The 16,622-nt window shown below is 34.6% G+C and overlaps 1 protein-coding gene across 2 annotated transcripts in view; it reads left to right on the forward strand.

Moving 5' to 3' along the window:
• The window catches only part of LOC117117888 (BRCA2-interacting transcriptional repressor EMSY-like), a 28,682-nt gene extending 12,537 nt beyond the window's left edge, over positions 1–16,145 (forward strand). For both annotated transcript variants that reach the window (XM_033262362.1, XM_033262363.1), the window contains exons 7-23: positions 452–779; positions 2,470–2,622; positions 2,880–3,029; positions 3,906–4,064; positions 5,373–5,515; positions 5,972–6,178; positions 6,690–6,864; positions 8,313–8,480; positions 8,891–9,004; positions 9,725–10,320; positions 10,824–10,961; positions 11,464–11,620; positions 11,898–12,054; positions 12,932–13,014; positions 14,020–14,099; positions 14,488–14,652; positions 15,241–16,145. In XM_033262362.1, the coding sequence (XP_033118253.1) occupies positions 452–779; positions 2,470–2,622; positions 2,880–3,029; positions 3,906–4,064; positions 5,373–5,515; positions 5,972–6,178; positions 6,690–6,864; positions 8,313–8,480; positions 8,891–9,004; positions 9,725–10,320; positions 10,824–10,961; positions 11,464–11,620; positions 11,898–12,054; positions 12,932–13,014; positions 14,020–14,099; positions 14,488–14,652; positions 15,241–15,324 (3,057 nt within the window). In that variant the 3' untranslated portion in view covers positions 15,325–16,145. The remainder of the gene's footprint in view (positions 1–451; positions 780–2,469; positions 2,623–2,879; positions 3,030–3,905; positions 4,065–5,372; positions 5,516–5,971; positions 6,179–6,689; positions 6,865–8,312; positions 8,481–8,890; positions 9,005–9,724; positions 10,321–10,823; positions 10,962–11,463; positions 11,621–11,897; positions 12,055–12,931; positions 13,015–14,019; positions 14,100–14,487; positions 14,653–15,240) is intronic.
• Positions 16,146–16,622: the final 477 nt, after the last annotated feature.

The raw sequence follows: 16,622 nt of genomic DNA on the forward strand, positions 1-16,622 counted from the left end.
TATTTTTGAATTATGTTCCAATCTGGCATGAGTGACAGTAGTTTTTATATGTCTGGTTTGTTGCATGTATAGAAATTATGATTTTAGACACCAACATCATATCTGTAGGTTATTTAGTTCCAATTATATACACATTTTAAATAAATTTGGCGGCCATTTTGAAAAATGGCCGCCATTTGTATACCAGGTGAAAAATCAAGTGTCAACAGGGCTTAGGGTGACCAGGGCGGATTTATTAGGATATCTGGCTATGTTGACTGCTTCTAACATTCCACTCCCCCTAACTTGATTTCTAGGCCTCTTTTTTGATTTTTTTCCTAGTCTAATAACAAATCTGAGAGTTACATGAATCAAGGTGGAAGGACTTACCATAGTTATTGTATTATTTAATTATGATGTTTGTAATCATGATATTGTAGGTAATATGTGTCTTTTTAAATTTGTTTTATAGGTAATCATTGTGTCAAGCAGTAATTCTCCTATAACATCCACTATCCTGGAGAGGTCACAGTGCTTGACCACCTCCAGATACTCTCCCGTTAGCTCTGGTCAGAAAACTCCAGATATGTTCACAAGTGCTCAGTTCAAGAGTAATGTCGCAGCAACTGTTGTTTCTACTGCAATAACTCAATCAGTGACCATGACATCCGTTGCCCAGCAGCTGAATAAAAGCATGGCGACAACTGTTGTGAATAAAAGCATGTCCACAACTGTTGTGAATAAAAGCATGGCCACAACTGTTGTGTCTCCAGCAAGCTCCAGAGTCTTGACAAGCGCTGGTATGTTAATGATGTCACTAAATTTTTAATTTAAAAATGTTTTTGTATGTAAAGTAATATATAGCCAGGCACACACTGTGAAAGAATCTCTTCTCAGTGTTAGCGCTGGATAAAGCTACGTTCACATCAAGCTTGGATTCTGGTCCGGAGAAAAAATCATGAAAATGGGTTCAGTGGTAAAGAATAGGATCGTTCACATCAAATTTGTACGATTTCCAATCTGGACTACGGATCTGGAGCCATGGATCTGAGAGCCATTTGCATCCTGAAATCGTACATTTTTTTTTCTTGGACCAATCAGCAACAAGCTTGGTTGTTTCAAACCAAGCAAATGCATACGTACTTAACCCGAACAACTGTGTTCCGTGCGCGATGTGAACGCAGCATTAAAAAAACGTAGCAACTCACAATTTTTTGTCCGGGCTCCGGACCGGATCCAGGCTTGATATGAACGTAGCTTAACTGTGTCCTGATTTTTCGCAGTCTAAATCTGGACACTCACTGCGTTGTGACAAATCCAATTCCGCTGCCTGTGAGTGTTAGACAACACAATGCCATCTGATGTCGGTGGCAGTCTAAACAGATCCACGTTGAAAATGATCTGTTAAGCACGCATCGTGGCATTGCGTTCTCTATAGAATCAGTTAAGCTGACAACCGTCTGGAGTAGTGAGGGCCCAGATTTAGCAGATCGTTGTTGAATATGTGAGGTCTCACCACAGAATGAGTCTCATGGTTAGAAAATCAAAAATTGAGTTAATATTGTATTTGGGTAGATCACATTATAAGGTATAATTTGGACTTTGAATGGCCTTCCTAGTATAACTACATCCAGATAGGTGAGCATTTAAGCATATGAGAACCACGTTTTGAGAAAATCGGCTTTAACGATAAACTAACTTGTACAAATAATAGGACCAGAATTACAAAACATGTGCAGAGAACATTCTCTTAGACAGTATACAGTCATAAAATATAAGTATCAAGTTATTCAAAAACTTTAAAATCAAAATTTTGTAAAAATTTTAACTATTTTGGTTAATATCTCAATATAGCCCCTTTTAGACAGAGCTGCAATACCGCAATATTGCGGTAATCAAGCTGGCATGGGTTTTATCTGACAGGGTTGATACGCCAATATGCCAGCTTAAGTTAGGCCACCTTGCACCCTAGTAATGCTGCTGCAATATTGCGGTAACAGTTACTGGCTTGTTCTGTCTGAAATGGTCTACTCGATATTGCGGCAATCAAGTCAGCATGTGCATTTATGCATAAACAAACAAGGTTAAAGTTGAAAACAATTGTGCAATGGTATCTAAGCCGCCAATATTACACCATTCTATAGAAGCCTTTCAGACAGAAAAGCGTAAGATTATTGCGGTAACAAAGGCGCTGTGTGAAAGGGTATAGACGGTTATTATGCCAGCATGCTTACCGTAACATTGCAGCAACGTCTATGTGACAGGGGCTTGTGATTTCACCAACGATGCATCTCATTTTGTGGTGAGTCCTCACATATAGTCTGTTGCACATACTGTAAATTGTTGCGTCTGCCTTAATGGGATTGCTTTGGCTTTAAACACAATTGAACAGATTGTTGTAATCTTTTCTGTATCGTTATATAATTTTTAATTTTATTTATATATAGTCTTTATTAATGATATTGGTACTGTTATTTATTTTTTTTATAGTAATGTCTGCTTCATCAGCATTATTATCAAGGCAGAAAGTGTTTGGCAAAACTAAAATGAGTAAAGGACTTGTGCAATCACCATTGCCAGTTACTCTTCAGAACAAATTGCTACCTGGACAGAAACCAACCATAAAAATCAAACAAGATTCTGGTAGGAAACCTTTATTTCTATCTTTATATATTACTCGTGGAGGTCTCCATACCAATATTTCTGTAGCAAAACATAGCAACATTATTAACACTAATCGTTTGGGTTTGCTAGCTACAAATAATATAACAAGGTATCTGTCCAAATGTAGTGTACTGCATTAAATTTTGTAGCCAGTCCCCTCAACGTATACTCGGAAAAAATACAATATTGTAATATTTTTATTGCCACTACCACTGCAGTATATTTTACATTTGTAGGTGTAAAGATCATAACGCAAACTATAGGAACATCTGGTAGCAAGGTGATCACAAAACCACTTGCTCGTGGCTCCACAAGTGGTACTTCTGTTGTCATGGTGACATGTGTGCCTGCATCATTGACATCAAAACCAATCACAACAATATCGGGTGGGTGTTGCATTCATGTATTCAAAATGTGTCCATTTTGCTGTACTCATGTCAAATTTGACTTTGTTTTGCTAGGGAAAAATTTGAGTCATTTCATTAATTGTCATCATGATCATTGTCATCATGATTGTCTATCTCAATAGTTGTCTGATGTCACCATGATCATGTTGTCACCTTTACTTTCATAATAATGATCCTCATAGGACTTTTTTTTCTTTTTATGACTTTGATTTTTGTATCTAGGATCATTGTTTTCATGATCAACATCTCCATGATGATTGTCACTGTGATCATTGTCACTGTGATTTTTTATACCTTGTTTAGCGAACCCTATTTTAGTGCATTTTCTGCTCTTTGTATTTTATCATCGTACAGTGTTTTAATAATATATCTTAATACTTTTTACTGTCTTTTAATGTTTTAATAATATATTTTAAAGTTTAATAATATCCCTTAATACATTTTACTGTATTTTAATGTTTTAATAATATATTGTTTTAATGTTTTTCACTGTTCTGTTTGGAACATTTTAAAGTTCCAAGTCTGTTTTTAACTGTTTTTAACTATTTATGTTTGATCGCTTAGCTTCAAAGCACATTTCTGTTATATTTATTTATAAAATGAAATGAATTGAATTGAATCATTGTCACCATGTTTATTGTCACCATGATTGTCATTTCCATGATAGTCATTCATATGATTGTTTGATGATGATGGTGATCATGGTCATCATGATAGTCATTATAAAGATCATTGTCACCATGATGGTTGTCATGATGTTTCATTGTCACCATGATCATCGTCACTATCATCATCCATTTAACCATGTTTAAAAGAATTGATTGCTAATTGCATATTATGATTATCAACTTGAAGGTTCTTCTGGACAGGTGCTAATAAGTTCCGTTGGAGGAGCTAGAATTGTGACAACTTCGCCACAATTTGCCAAATCCGCTGCTCAAATCGGCAACATTATCACAGTGACTCCAAAGTCACTTCAGCAGGTTGTAGGCTCAAAATCAGGGGCTTCATCAGGTGAGTACAGAGTAGTAACTGTTGCTGTCTCTACAACAGCCTACAAGTAACTTGTGTAATTTAGCTCTAAAGCTTAGGTTTTCAACAACATTTTTTAGTCTGGAAGCTGTTGTGACCTATGCTATTAGTCATTCCTTTTGACTATGTTTTCAAATTTTTTGATGACATCCATTAAAAAATTAAATTAAATATTGATTAAATGCCTTTACTTTTTTTTATTTGATTCTTCATTTAAAGTAAGGAAAACCTGTCATCTGTTTTACGATGATCTGCAAACCTTCAATTGAAGCCCTGGGCTTCTTTTTTTTTGCAAAATTTGAATGGCCTTCTTTTCGAGATGGGTTTCTTTTCGAGGCTACTTTTGCGAAGTAAAGAGAATTAGTACTATAAAACATTAAATAGGGCCACTGTAACATCAGTCTGTATCATGGAGTGTATTAACCGGCATGAAATCACCTAAACTACTGTATAAACCGGGAGTGGGCATAAAAATTGGTTGGAGGGTTAAAGTGAATTTCTGATATAACACTGAGGGCCGCACCCTCAATGTTTCCAGTGAGCTTCCAAAAACCTCCAAGCACTTGCTTTTACACCACTTTATTCCCAGTTTTAATATAACTTTTTACATATGATCGGTGTTGGGCCGTAAAAAACAAGGTGTTTTCTGACGAATGTTGCTTGGTGGGCTGCACACGTCGGGCTTTTAATTTATATTCGCAGGCCGCAAAAAATTGCTGTTTGGCTGCATGCGGCCCGCGGGTCGCACTTTGCCCACCTGTGGTATAATTTATTTTGTTTCTTTGAAATTCATGTAGAGTGTATTTACTGTACTGTCTCGAAAAGAAGCCTATGCTATCTTATAGGCTAATTTTGCAAAATATAGAGGGGCTTCAATTCGAAATTCTTCTTGAGAATAAGCCCATTGGGCTTCAATTGGAGGTTTTACGATATGTTTGTTTCTTTTATTTTTTAAGTAAACTTTGAGCTATTGTATGTCATTTTGAATTTGAGGCTTGCCATCCTAAAACCAGCATACTATCGCTAAATGTTAAACTTAGTAATTAGCATTAGAATGTGGTAGTTATTGTATACTTTAGTGCAGAGAAGACACATAATTTGGCTCATAACTTTGGCAATAATAAGTGGATTCCAGTGAATAACCATCATTTTTAAGCTTATGTGGAGAATATGAAAATATTAAAAAGTCAATATTCTTGTTTTGGTCACTGATAATGGTTTTGCCATGGCAAGCCCCATTTCTGTAAGGACGAATAATGTGAACTATGAACTGTTATTTCTTTATTTTAGTAATCATGTCAAAGCCATACTCCTCGACATCCTCCACCATAACCAAGCCAAATGTGATTGTGGTCCAGAAGGGGCAAGCCGCCAAGGGCCTTAGTATCCACCGTACAATCCCTGTTAGCAGTGAAGTCCAACGGCAGACTGTTGTGAGTACAGATATGGATTGTTACATCCTGTAGTAGACATATGGCCATCATCCATTGACTGTGGGGCTGTAGCTTGGTCATTGAGTTGATTAGGTTCTAATCCTGTCAAGAGAAAGTCATCAATTCCCTAAAGCTCTATCTACACTATCAAATTTTATGTGACAAAAAAGTAATATGCCCATATATGGTCATGATGTGTTTATATATGGTCATGATATGACCATATTTAGGCATGTCACATGTTTTTGTCAAATCAAATGTGATAGTGTGGGCAATGCTTATGCCTCATAATGAGGCCTGAGAGCAGCTGTCATACAGTACAATCAATTCCCACTAGCCTAGCCTAGCTTTAGACAGCATGGTTAGAGAGTGCTTTGGCCTAGAACTCAATCAAAATGTCTAATTGGGAATCGATTGCTCCTCTTGAATATTAATTACTATGAATTAACGTTTCAGGGTCATGATGTCAGCTCCTCGGTAATCAGCAGGCCTCGGATATCTATGATTCCTAGCTCATCATCCATCACGTCACCAAACATAATTACTTCAACGATTCGTTTCCCATCACCCCAGTATTCAAAGAGTCAGGTCATCCACAAAGGCAGTATGCTTGAGTTGATGGGAGCACTGAAGGGAAACAAAGAAGGAAAGATTAAAACACAGGTTGATTATTATTTTAATGTTTTATGTGATAGACACTTGAGTTATTATGACAATACTGTAGTGCTTTACTTCAATGCATTTGTTGTTCTAAAAATGCAGAAGTGTTTCATTAGTTTAAGATGGTTTCCATAGATTCAACCATTCAGTGTATGCCTTTGTTTACTTGAAGTGAACTTTAGCCATAGTTTGAGCTAAACTTCAAGATTACGTCATTTCATATTCATAAAACCAAACTCAGCTAGAGCTAAAAGTACATTACGCAACTGTGACTAAAATTGATAGCTACGCAGGCCATTTTTTTTAGTCTGAACTAAGCGAGGTTAAATCACCAACTTGAAATTTTACCTTGTTAAAAACCTATATTTTGTGTAGATCATGCTAAGAAATAAGATTGGTATACCATATACAGGCCTAATATACTGTAACTGTATTTTATGAAAGAAACATTCAAGATTAGCCTTCAAAAGGAGACATTACTGATTGTAATTTATTTCATCACTTAATTTATAAGGTTATAATCAGACCAAAAAGCTCAAGGTCAATACAAGATGGTAAAGAGTCGGTGATATTACAAGATCGAGTTTTGACCTCAGAAGTGGAGAAGCTGCTATCTGTGAAGAGAACAGTTTCTGTGTCACCAAGTACAGTGTCTATAAAGTCTGCAGGTGCTGCAGTTGCTGATGATGGTAAGTGAATAAAGAAAACATTTTCTGTCTCTAGGAGGTCTACATGTACTGCAGATACAGATACAGATTAAATTTATTGTCAAATGTACTTGTAAACATACAGTGAAATAGTATTGGCTCGAAGAACGCAATATGAATAATTTAAATAAGATGAGTAACTACTATACAGTCACTGGTGATGCGAAATGTATCGCCAAGTACAGTGTCTAGGAGGTACTGCAGGTGTTGCAGTCAATGACGATGGCAAATGTATAAGGAGAATAGTTTTTGTATCGCGAATACAGTGCCTATAAAGTCTGCAGGTATTGCATTCACTGACGATGGGGAGTGTATAAATTCTAAGAATTTACGTATTGTCTAATAATAATATTAGTAATAATAATAATGAATTATGGTAAATAATTGCAATAAAAACAATACAAAAAATATAATAGTAAATAATAAAACTAATTTTAGTAATTAATAAACACCAAATAATCATTTTAATATTACAGTAGAACCTCGTTTTTACGTACCCCAGTTATATGAACCCTCGGTTTTACGTATGCCTCATATCTACGATGACGTCATCAAAAACCCTGAAAATATTCAAAACAAACAACCCTTTTCAGAGCAATCATAAGTAAAAAGATTATAACAATAAACTATAACAGTAAACAAACCATAATGCAACGTATTTTAATTAAACAGCAACGTTGATTGAGCCTAATACCGGTTGTTATAATCTAAGACCATGTGAACTGAATGAGATGAACAACTACCGATGGTGCTCAAAATAATTGCTTTCCTCCTTAGCTTCGTGTGGCAAACTATGGAAAAACTTGTCTGGTCGAATTTTCTACACGAAGATGAGTGGGCATAGTTTCGTACACGAACGCTAATTGGTTGGCTCGCCCAGTAGTGCTGCGCACATGGGTTTAGTTTGTCTCTCAACAGGCCCAGACAACACCACAGCTCTGTTGTTTAGAATAGGCATGAAGGGGAATTTCCAAGTTGTACCTTTGTCGTATAGGTAATCTTACAATATTTTCATGTTCTTTAGTTAAATAAAAGATATAAAGTGATGAATTAATACACTAGACACATGGTTTTATTCGTAGGTCTAGAGGCTAGGTCTAGCCTAGGCTAGGTAACATCGTTCGTTCATACATACGTATATTGAGTGTTACGTACGTATTAGGTTAAAGGTTACCACAAATTTAACCCAACCTCTATTTTATGAATCCCCCGATTTACGTACACCCTCCGGTCCCGTACCGTACGTAAAATCGAGGTTCTACTGTATAATTGTTATATTTGAAATGCAGAAAATTGGATGTGTAGTTTAATTCCCACTTGTTTATTTTGTATATGGATATTGATTCTGAAATCAGTGATTGATTAACTGATTGATTTATTAATTTATATAGCTTCCATGGTAACATAATTTATGTTGTTTTGATTGACAGGTGCATCTTTCCAATCACGGAAGTCTGCGGATGGTTCATCAACTGTATTAATATCTGGAAACCAGCCAAACAAGGAGTGGATTGAGTACGATGCTACAGCCACCAACCAATCAGCATCCTCCGCTATTAAGGCTCTTCTGGAGTTTCGAAGCAAACCGGGAGAGGCAGGTAAGGGGAAAAAGATTTTAACATTTTTTTAAATAAAATCTGAAAAGAAAATCAAAATTTTAAATTATATTTTCAAGTTTAATTGCTTAACACTTGCCACAATGGCATTGTACAGATTCATAGAAAACAAACCATTCCACTAACATATTAAAATTGGTGAAAATATTAGTTAGTCTGAACAATAATATTAATAACTGGTAATAATGAGTCAGCAGCACTAAGTTTCAAGATGTCATTTATTCAGCTTTTCCCTGGCAGTCAATAACAGCTTCATTAGATGTATTGATTTAGAAACTAGGGATAATAATGGGTTGTTTTTAATTTGCAGTCTGAAAGTAATATGAACATTGTATATACTTTTCGCTGGTATTACTTCTGTAATTTTACAATTTCTCTTTTTATTGTAACAGGTGATGCTCCTCGAAGGTCACAAACTATTGACCTCAGCAAGATGGCCAAGGTTCCTATGGTAACAAAGAAGGCATTAGATTCTGGTCCTTTAAAACTACAGCTTGTATCTCAAGGTTGGTATTAAATTCAAATCAATTGTTTTAAAATTGATAATAAGAATGAAACTAATAAAACTAATAATATTGTTTGAAGGTTTGCATGGTGAAGTAACAATATATTGAATGCTCTGCGGTACACCACCAAGATGGTTCTGAAAAGAATTTCTCAACGTTTCGATTGAGTTGTTTCAACCGTCATCAGGAGAATAATACTGCAGAGAGTCCAAAGAAAATCTATGATTATTATAAGAATATAAAGCATATTAAAAGAAGAATAATTCTATTAATAATATAGTTGAATTTGCTGTTGTGTAGTGTATTGTATACATGGGTACTATAAAAAGAAATGTGATGTGTTTTGTGGAACTCCATATATTCTCAAGTACTTTAGAACAAAAATTCTTGCTAGTGATTGAGATACAGTATACAAATATGCCAGGCTGGCATGAACATCATTCCTATTGATTTTCCTTACTCAAAACACAAATCAAAATAATATTCAAGTACAGTATCTGCTGCTACTTTAAGATAAAATTCAAGCTTAACCAGCGCAAGCTCAGTGGTCTAGCGGTTATTATACCAGACTTGTTATCTTGACATCATTGGCTTCATTCCCATTCAAACACTTGTGATTTTTTTTCTGTGTATTATTAACATATGAGGGTGAGCAAAACACTCCTGTTTTCAAATGTTAAGGAATTTGTATCATTAGTGTTTGCATATATTTTTTTTCAGGCAAAGCAACAAAAACAATTACAATAACTCCACAACAATTATCAGCAATTGAGTCTGAACAAGCAGCATCCATTATAAAAGACATAGCTTTTCAAACAGAGAGGAGTAGTCCAGTTGACACAACAGCTCAAAAGCAGTTACATGAAGAAGTTGTAACCCCCCAGGCAATAAAGGTTACACCAACACAAATGTCATTCGTAGATCAATTTGAGGAATTCTTGGAAAAAGAGGGACTATCTGGAGTTGTGGATGATACCATCCAGGAAAGTGTCTCCAGTGGGCGGGATCTTCTCCAGACAGCTGCAGAGCTTACTCTGCTGAAGGAGGACATTCTAGCATGTGATCTCTTACCAGAAGGAACACCAGTAGCAGCATCAGTACCATCGACATCAAAGACATCCGAATCAACTCCAGAATCTTTTGGTACCATTGAAAAAGAAGTTGACCCATATGAGTTTGACAGCAGGGAAGACTCACCAGTGGATGCGTATATTGGCAAGATCCCTTCAGGAAAGGTGCCAATAGGTTTAGAACATGATCGTACGCCCTCAAGTACTCAGATTCAGGAGTCTACATTGACATCCACTAGTCCTTCAGTTAGTAACAAGTTATATATTTTTTCACAATATTAGTCAGTGTATGTTGTTTGCTATGGTTTCATGTTGCAATAAATTGTTATCCAAAAATATTTTCAAAAAATTTAAATGACTATAGGATAAAGACCAGGGTTCTCACCTTTTTACGCTTACACCCAGGTTAGTTGACATTGACATCGACAGGAGGTTATATTCCATCACCTCCTACTGTATAATATTAAGCTTAATTAATTATCAGCCTTGTTTGTTAAAATATCTTTAAAAAAATCCCCTGATGTTGAGAATTCAAAGAAAAAGTAATACTCTACTAGTGCACGGTAGATGGTTTATTCCGAGTTGAGCATGCAATAAGTACAAGGTGTATAGCTGAGCCAACCACTATCCTAGGTTCTACCCACCAATTTTTGTCTATGAAATAGGGACTGTTGTTTTAGTTAGTTTCATAAATTATGACTTCATCATTTTGAATATTGTTGTTAATAATACATTTTAATTGTTGGTAGGTCTGTTCAGAGTCACCCACCTGTAAGACAAGTCCAGTTGATAAACCCTGGGATGTTGAATCTAATTTAAATACACAATCAAATTTACATGTGCTGTCATTTACCTCATTACATCAAGATCCAAGAGATGCAAATAAGGTACTTAAGAAATTTGGAGCATCATGATGAGATAAAACTGATAAAATCAAATTTTAATAATGATTAGATAGTTTATACAGTACATGAAAACAAGTTTATTGTTAATATCGTCATTGTTGATTTTTATTTTGTTGGTTTAATTTCATTTTCTGTTTGCTTTGCTTTAACTTCTTTAAACTTGGAATTTCACACTTAAAAGTTTATATAATTAAGTGCCAAGTTTCAATGCGTGAAATCCTCTTAGACAAAATATTTTGTTTTTATCCCAAAATTGGATTTAAAAAAAAATATTGTTTTTTTATATGGTTTTTATTTATATTTTTATTTTATTAAAAACAATGTATATTCTGTTTGTTCCTTTTTATCTGTTTAACTTAGCATTAGTAACCAAAACATAATACTGTTGGCCTTGTAATTAACTTTCTAAAAAATGATGTAATATAATTTAATACTGCCTAATATCATTTCTAAACGTTTACATGATAATAATGTTTATTGAAAGGCTGGAGCAACGCCGGTGATGGTTGAGAAGAGTGGTCTGGATCTTAGTCACATGCAGATGACAGACTTCGCTAGTCAGCGACTGGAGGAAAGCCTAGAACAAGATGAGGTTATGACTGACAGCACAACATCTGTAACAGGTCAAAGTCAGGAAGAAGGTTTGTAATGTGTTTATTCTTCTAATAATGTAAACCTATACAAGTTAGTATAGGTAAGTGAACATCAATAATCAACTCTCATTTTAAAATGGATCACTGCGGCCATCGTCATTTGAAAATAGTGTAAATTTCAACATTTAGTTTAATATGTTGTATATTTGAAATATAAATGTATAGCAAATATGAATATTTGAATGATATGAATTATTACTATTATATATTGGAATAAAGTTAAATTGAATTGAAATAATTGAATTGAATTTTTGTTATACATCAGGTCTATTTAGCTCCCAGAGCAGTAGTTCTGATACAAGTTGCCTTGCAGACAGTCCAGGGAGTGTTCGTGCTAGTAAACGTAAACGCAAAGCACCCATTGCAATAGATGAAGATGCTTCACCATCTCAGCTTCCCAGTTGGACGAGGGCAGCTCTTAAGTGAGTTCAATTCACTCGAATTTATCCTCTTTAATTGTTTATAATTGCCCTTATCCATGTAAGGAGGGTGGTGGTGGTTTAGATTTTATCTGCAGTCTATAATGCAGTGACTATTACCACTGGACACTAATATTGATGTCTCTGGAAAGGATTGGCGTATTGTAGGAATATATATACATCTTCCAATTATGTACCCCTCAGTCCAAACAGTATATATAATGAGGAGGGTAGTTGTGGTTGAGATTTTAACTGTAGTTTATAGTGTAGAGATTATCAGCACCGGACACTAATATGAGACATGTCGTGGCAAAATGGTTAAGTTGTCGCACAGTTCAGTATTGAGTAAATGAGTCATAAAATATGGGAGCTCAAAAAATTGCCTAAAAATCCAAATTTGTTTTTCACTATACAGTAGATCAACAGTTTGATGTCTTATTAATCATCTCCCAAAGTATTAGTTCTGGAAGTGGTCAACAAATTTTTGACCACTGTGGTCAACAAATATTTTTTTAGTTCATTCTATTAAACAATGTATGCACAAATAACTTTAAAAGGCAATTACTCAAAATCATGTTTATCTTTACTCTACGAGTACTGTACATTCACTTTCCAATAACTGAGGCTTGAAATGTCCAATTTGAATAAATGACCCCTCATTTTAAAGATCACATACACAGGTATCTGAAAATACCAATAACTTGAATTTTAATTTTTGCTACAACTTAGCCATTTTGCCACAACATGCCTCATATGATGTCCCTGGAATGTCCTGGGTGTATTGTAGGAATATAAATATAGATAATAGCTTATTCTTATAGATGATTTTACTTTTCCAGTGCCACTTTATATTATTGTTATCATAACATTTCAATTTTAGTTTACTTCAAAGAGTATCCAGGTTCAGGGGCTCAAACAGGGGTAAAGGGGACCCCAATGCAGCATCATGGTTCACAAGACCAGGTAAGTACATAATAATGATAAATCACATTACTTTGTATAGTCCTCAAGTGTGGTTAAAGCTGGGCACTCGCTACTTTGGGCTTTCAATAGAGTCATTCGTCGATGTTTGTTTATAGCCATTCATGTGACTTAACTTTGGTATACATGAAAAACATTACAGTGCGATAGTATAGGAAAAGATAATGTTATGGTTACGAAAACAACTACCTACTGTTAAGGTGAGAAATAAATGGCTAGGAAAGGCAATACGTTTGTTCAAAATAGTGTGTATTTACTTATCACAGCTTCTCCAAGGATTGTATGCAGTGTAGTTTGCATATCTAACTATGCCTCAAAAAATCTCAATGTTTGGGGCCAGTATCTTTTACAGCATTAGCAAACCATTAAGGCAAAATTCTTAAGTTTAATAAGTTTAATTTCTAATCAATTTGGTATAGTTTACTGAGAGTTATGATGATCTTTACAGCAACAAACAATGGACGGCTGCAATAGCCATGTAAAACACTGCTGTACCAGTTTATATCCAACACCCAAGTTAGGTCACATGACGCCCGTCGCCAAATCCCTCTATTGAGAGTACCAAGACTTCTAATACTGCTTGTGTCTTGGGGCAAAACATTTTATCTGCCTTTGCCTCTCTTCACCCAGGAGTATTAATGAGTAGCTGGAATAAGAAACTGGTAGTGTAGTTTGACACATGGCTTTATAATTCCTTCATTTGACCTTTATTGACCTTTCCACTAAGCCCCGCCCCTTGGATATTGTTGCTAAGGTCCCACAAAATGACAGTGTTAAAACATACAGGAACACATGCGTTTGTGGGACAACACGTGTGGTTGTGAGGCGATACACAAGTATATGCATATTCATGGCCCTGTTCTGATTGGTCAGTTGTTAATTTGATTGATGGACAGATCCAATTTACAGTGTTACACATAGATGGTAACTTTGATTGATCATGTTATCATGTCATCCTGAGTGCTAAAGCTATTTCTTTTGTTCTAGTGAGTGCCATAGAAGCTCCAAATTATCATAAAATTGTTTCAAATCCAATGGATTTTGGAACAATTAAGAGGAAATTAGAGGTATGTATTCTTTTTCAAGTATAGTAATTAAAATTTAAAAAAATGTAGATAAAGTGATGAAAATTTCATTATCATCATCATCATCATCATAATCATCATTATGGTTATCATATTATTTTCAAGATCATGATGATGATGATCGTTATTTCCGTCACCATCAGCTGTCATCATTTTGTTCATCATTATTAAGATTAAGATAATGATTGATGAAGATAATGATGATGGGAATGATAATGGTAATGAATGTATTAAAGGCAGTTGTGTTTATTATAATTAAAGTGATACAATAATAAATTAAAACCATTATGATGATCTTGATGATGAATTTATTATGATAATGATGGTGAAGCCAATAATGCATAATGTTATTGTTTTTCATTTCATGTAGTCTCAGGCCTATGATGACTTCATTGGTTTTCATAATGATATGCTGCAAGTGAGGATAAACTGTTCACTGTACAACCCTCCTGAACATCAAGTACGACTTGACTGCGAAGAAGTCTTTCAGTTCTACTTAGCTGAATATGCTAAAGTCATTGAAAGATGGCAAAAGGTATTTCTTAATCATTGTTTCTACTATAACATTTATATTAACACAATAGTAACAGTGTTGATGGAGGTGGGGAGGGGTGCTGGCAGTGGACTATAGCGTTGCTCACGGTGATGTTGTTGAAGTATCCAAATGTTTGATCCCCTTCTCAATCCTTTCCCCTCCTTGCTGTCATTTCTCTTTACGGAGATGTTTTCTTCACTTCTTCCCTTTACTATTAGCAATTGACCTAAATTTGAGTAATCCGAGATCCATTATTAACATGCACTAGAAATATTCAAATTCAAATAAACATTTATTTTCTTCGTTGTAAAAATGGGACATACAAAATGTAAAATAAGTTATACATACTTAGTTCTAAATATATTAATCTTAATTAATTAATATAATTTCAAGGAAGTAGGCAAATGTCTGAGAAGGTAAAAAACTTGTGTTTTGTGTATATGGATTTGGTGTAATTTCTTTGTCAACATGTATATATAGATATAAGTGATTTTTAAGCAAATAAAGGTTTCTGCAACATACTAAAAAATGCAACATTGGTTTGTTATTACATTGCAATAATAATAATAATCTTTTGATTTGTCTTAGATGCAGTTAACCGCTCCTAAGTCACCAAAACGTTTTCGTCCAGATTCCCATCCGAAGAGTCCTTCCAGAATTCTAGAGTTTTAAGTTTTTGCTTCTTTAGATGATAGAAACAATCAGTTTTTACAACCTTCCTAAGAATGCATACATTGTTTCTTTTATATATTGTAATATTTTTTGTTAATACTGTATTTAATGAATTAAACCTTGTTATTCAACTCATGTATAATTATTTGTGATTTTAATGAATTAGTTGTGATATGTTATGCAGTCTGGTGTGCATGTCACCACTGTTGGCTTAACTGATCACGTGAAATGTTTTGATGATGAAATTACGTACACATGATCAGTATTTGCCTACATACGCCACTTGTGTGCATTTTCAAATAATTATTAATCAAGCATTTAAGACATACTGTTCAAAACTTAAACTTCTTACTTTGTATAAGTAAGTTAGTTATTAGCTTTCTGTTGGAAGTGAGAATGCGAAATATTTTATGTTCTTTATGTGCTCTGGACCAGAAATGAAATGGTAATCAATTTAAGCATTTTAGTAATAAATTGTAAAAAAGTGAAAACTGATTAGATTTGATCTGTGTCTCATTGGAAGGTGGTAATTTAATGCTCAAAAATTAGCTATTGAATGTTTTAATTGTAGAACTTTTTAGAATTTCCAGATTTTATGACAGATCGTATATCTTTAAGCTACTGACAGACACTTTTAAAGGTTCGAATAATGAATGAACATATTTAAAAAGGATGTTAAAGATGTACTGTACTGTAGGTCAATTAATCTAGAAATTCCCCAAGTATGATGTCACAAAAATTCAGTTATGAAGGCTCTGAATGTATAAGAAATTATTTGTTTGATATCAGAATTAATACTGTAATATCTAACGGAAGGGTAATATAAGTGGGGACATATAAGTTTGACATATAAATATTATACAGTTCAATTCATCACTCAATAGACCAGGGGTGAGCATAAAAGTGGGTCGGAGAGGTCAAAGTGAATTTTTGATTTTGCATCGATGGCCACATCCAAACTCTGATGTTTCCAGTGTGCTTTCAAAAACCTTCATGCAGTGCTTATAATATTGCTTTATCCTCAGTTTTCATTTTACTTTTTTTACAAACGATCGGTAGCGGGTCGTACAATACAAGGGGTTTTCTAGCCAAAGATGGTTGGCGGGCTGCACACGTCAGGATTCTAATTTATTTTCGCGGGCCATAACAAAATCACCATATGTCCGAATGTGGTCTGCGGGCTGCACATTGCTCACCTGTGCAATAGACCAGTGAACGAATGAATCAATCAATTAGTAAACCAATCAAAACAAGAGTCATTTAAAATCCAATATATTTTATTGTATTAATTTGTATAA

The sequence above is a fragment of the Anneissia japonica genome, unplaced genomic scaffold, assembly GCF_011630105.1.
Source record: "Anneissia japonica isolate Jap-2015-1 unplaced genomic scaffold, ASM1163010v1 scaffold287896_len759773_cov187, whole genome shotgun sequence".
Lineage (NCBI taxonomy): Eukaryota > Metazoa > Echinodermata > Crinoidea > Comatulida > Comatulidae > Anneissia > Anneissia japonica.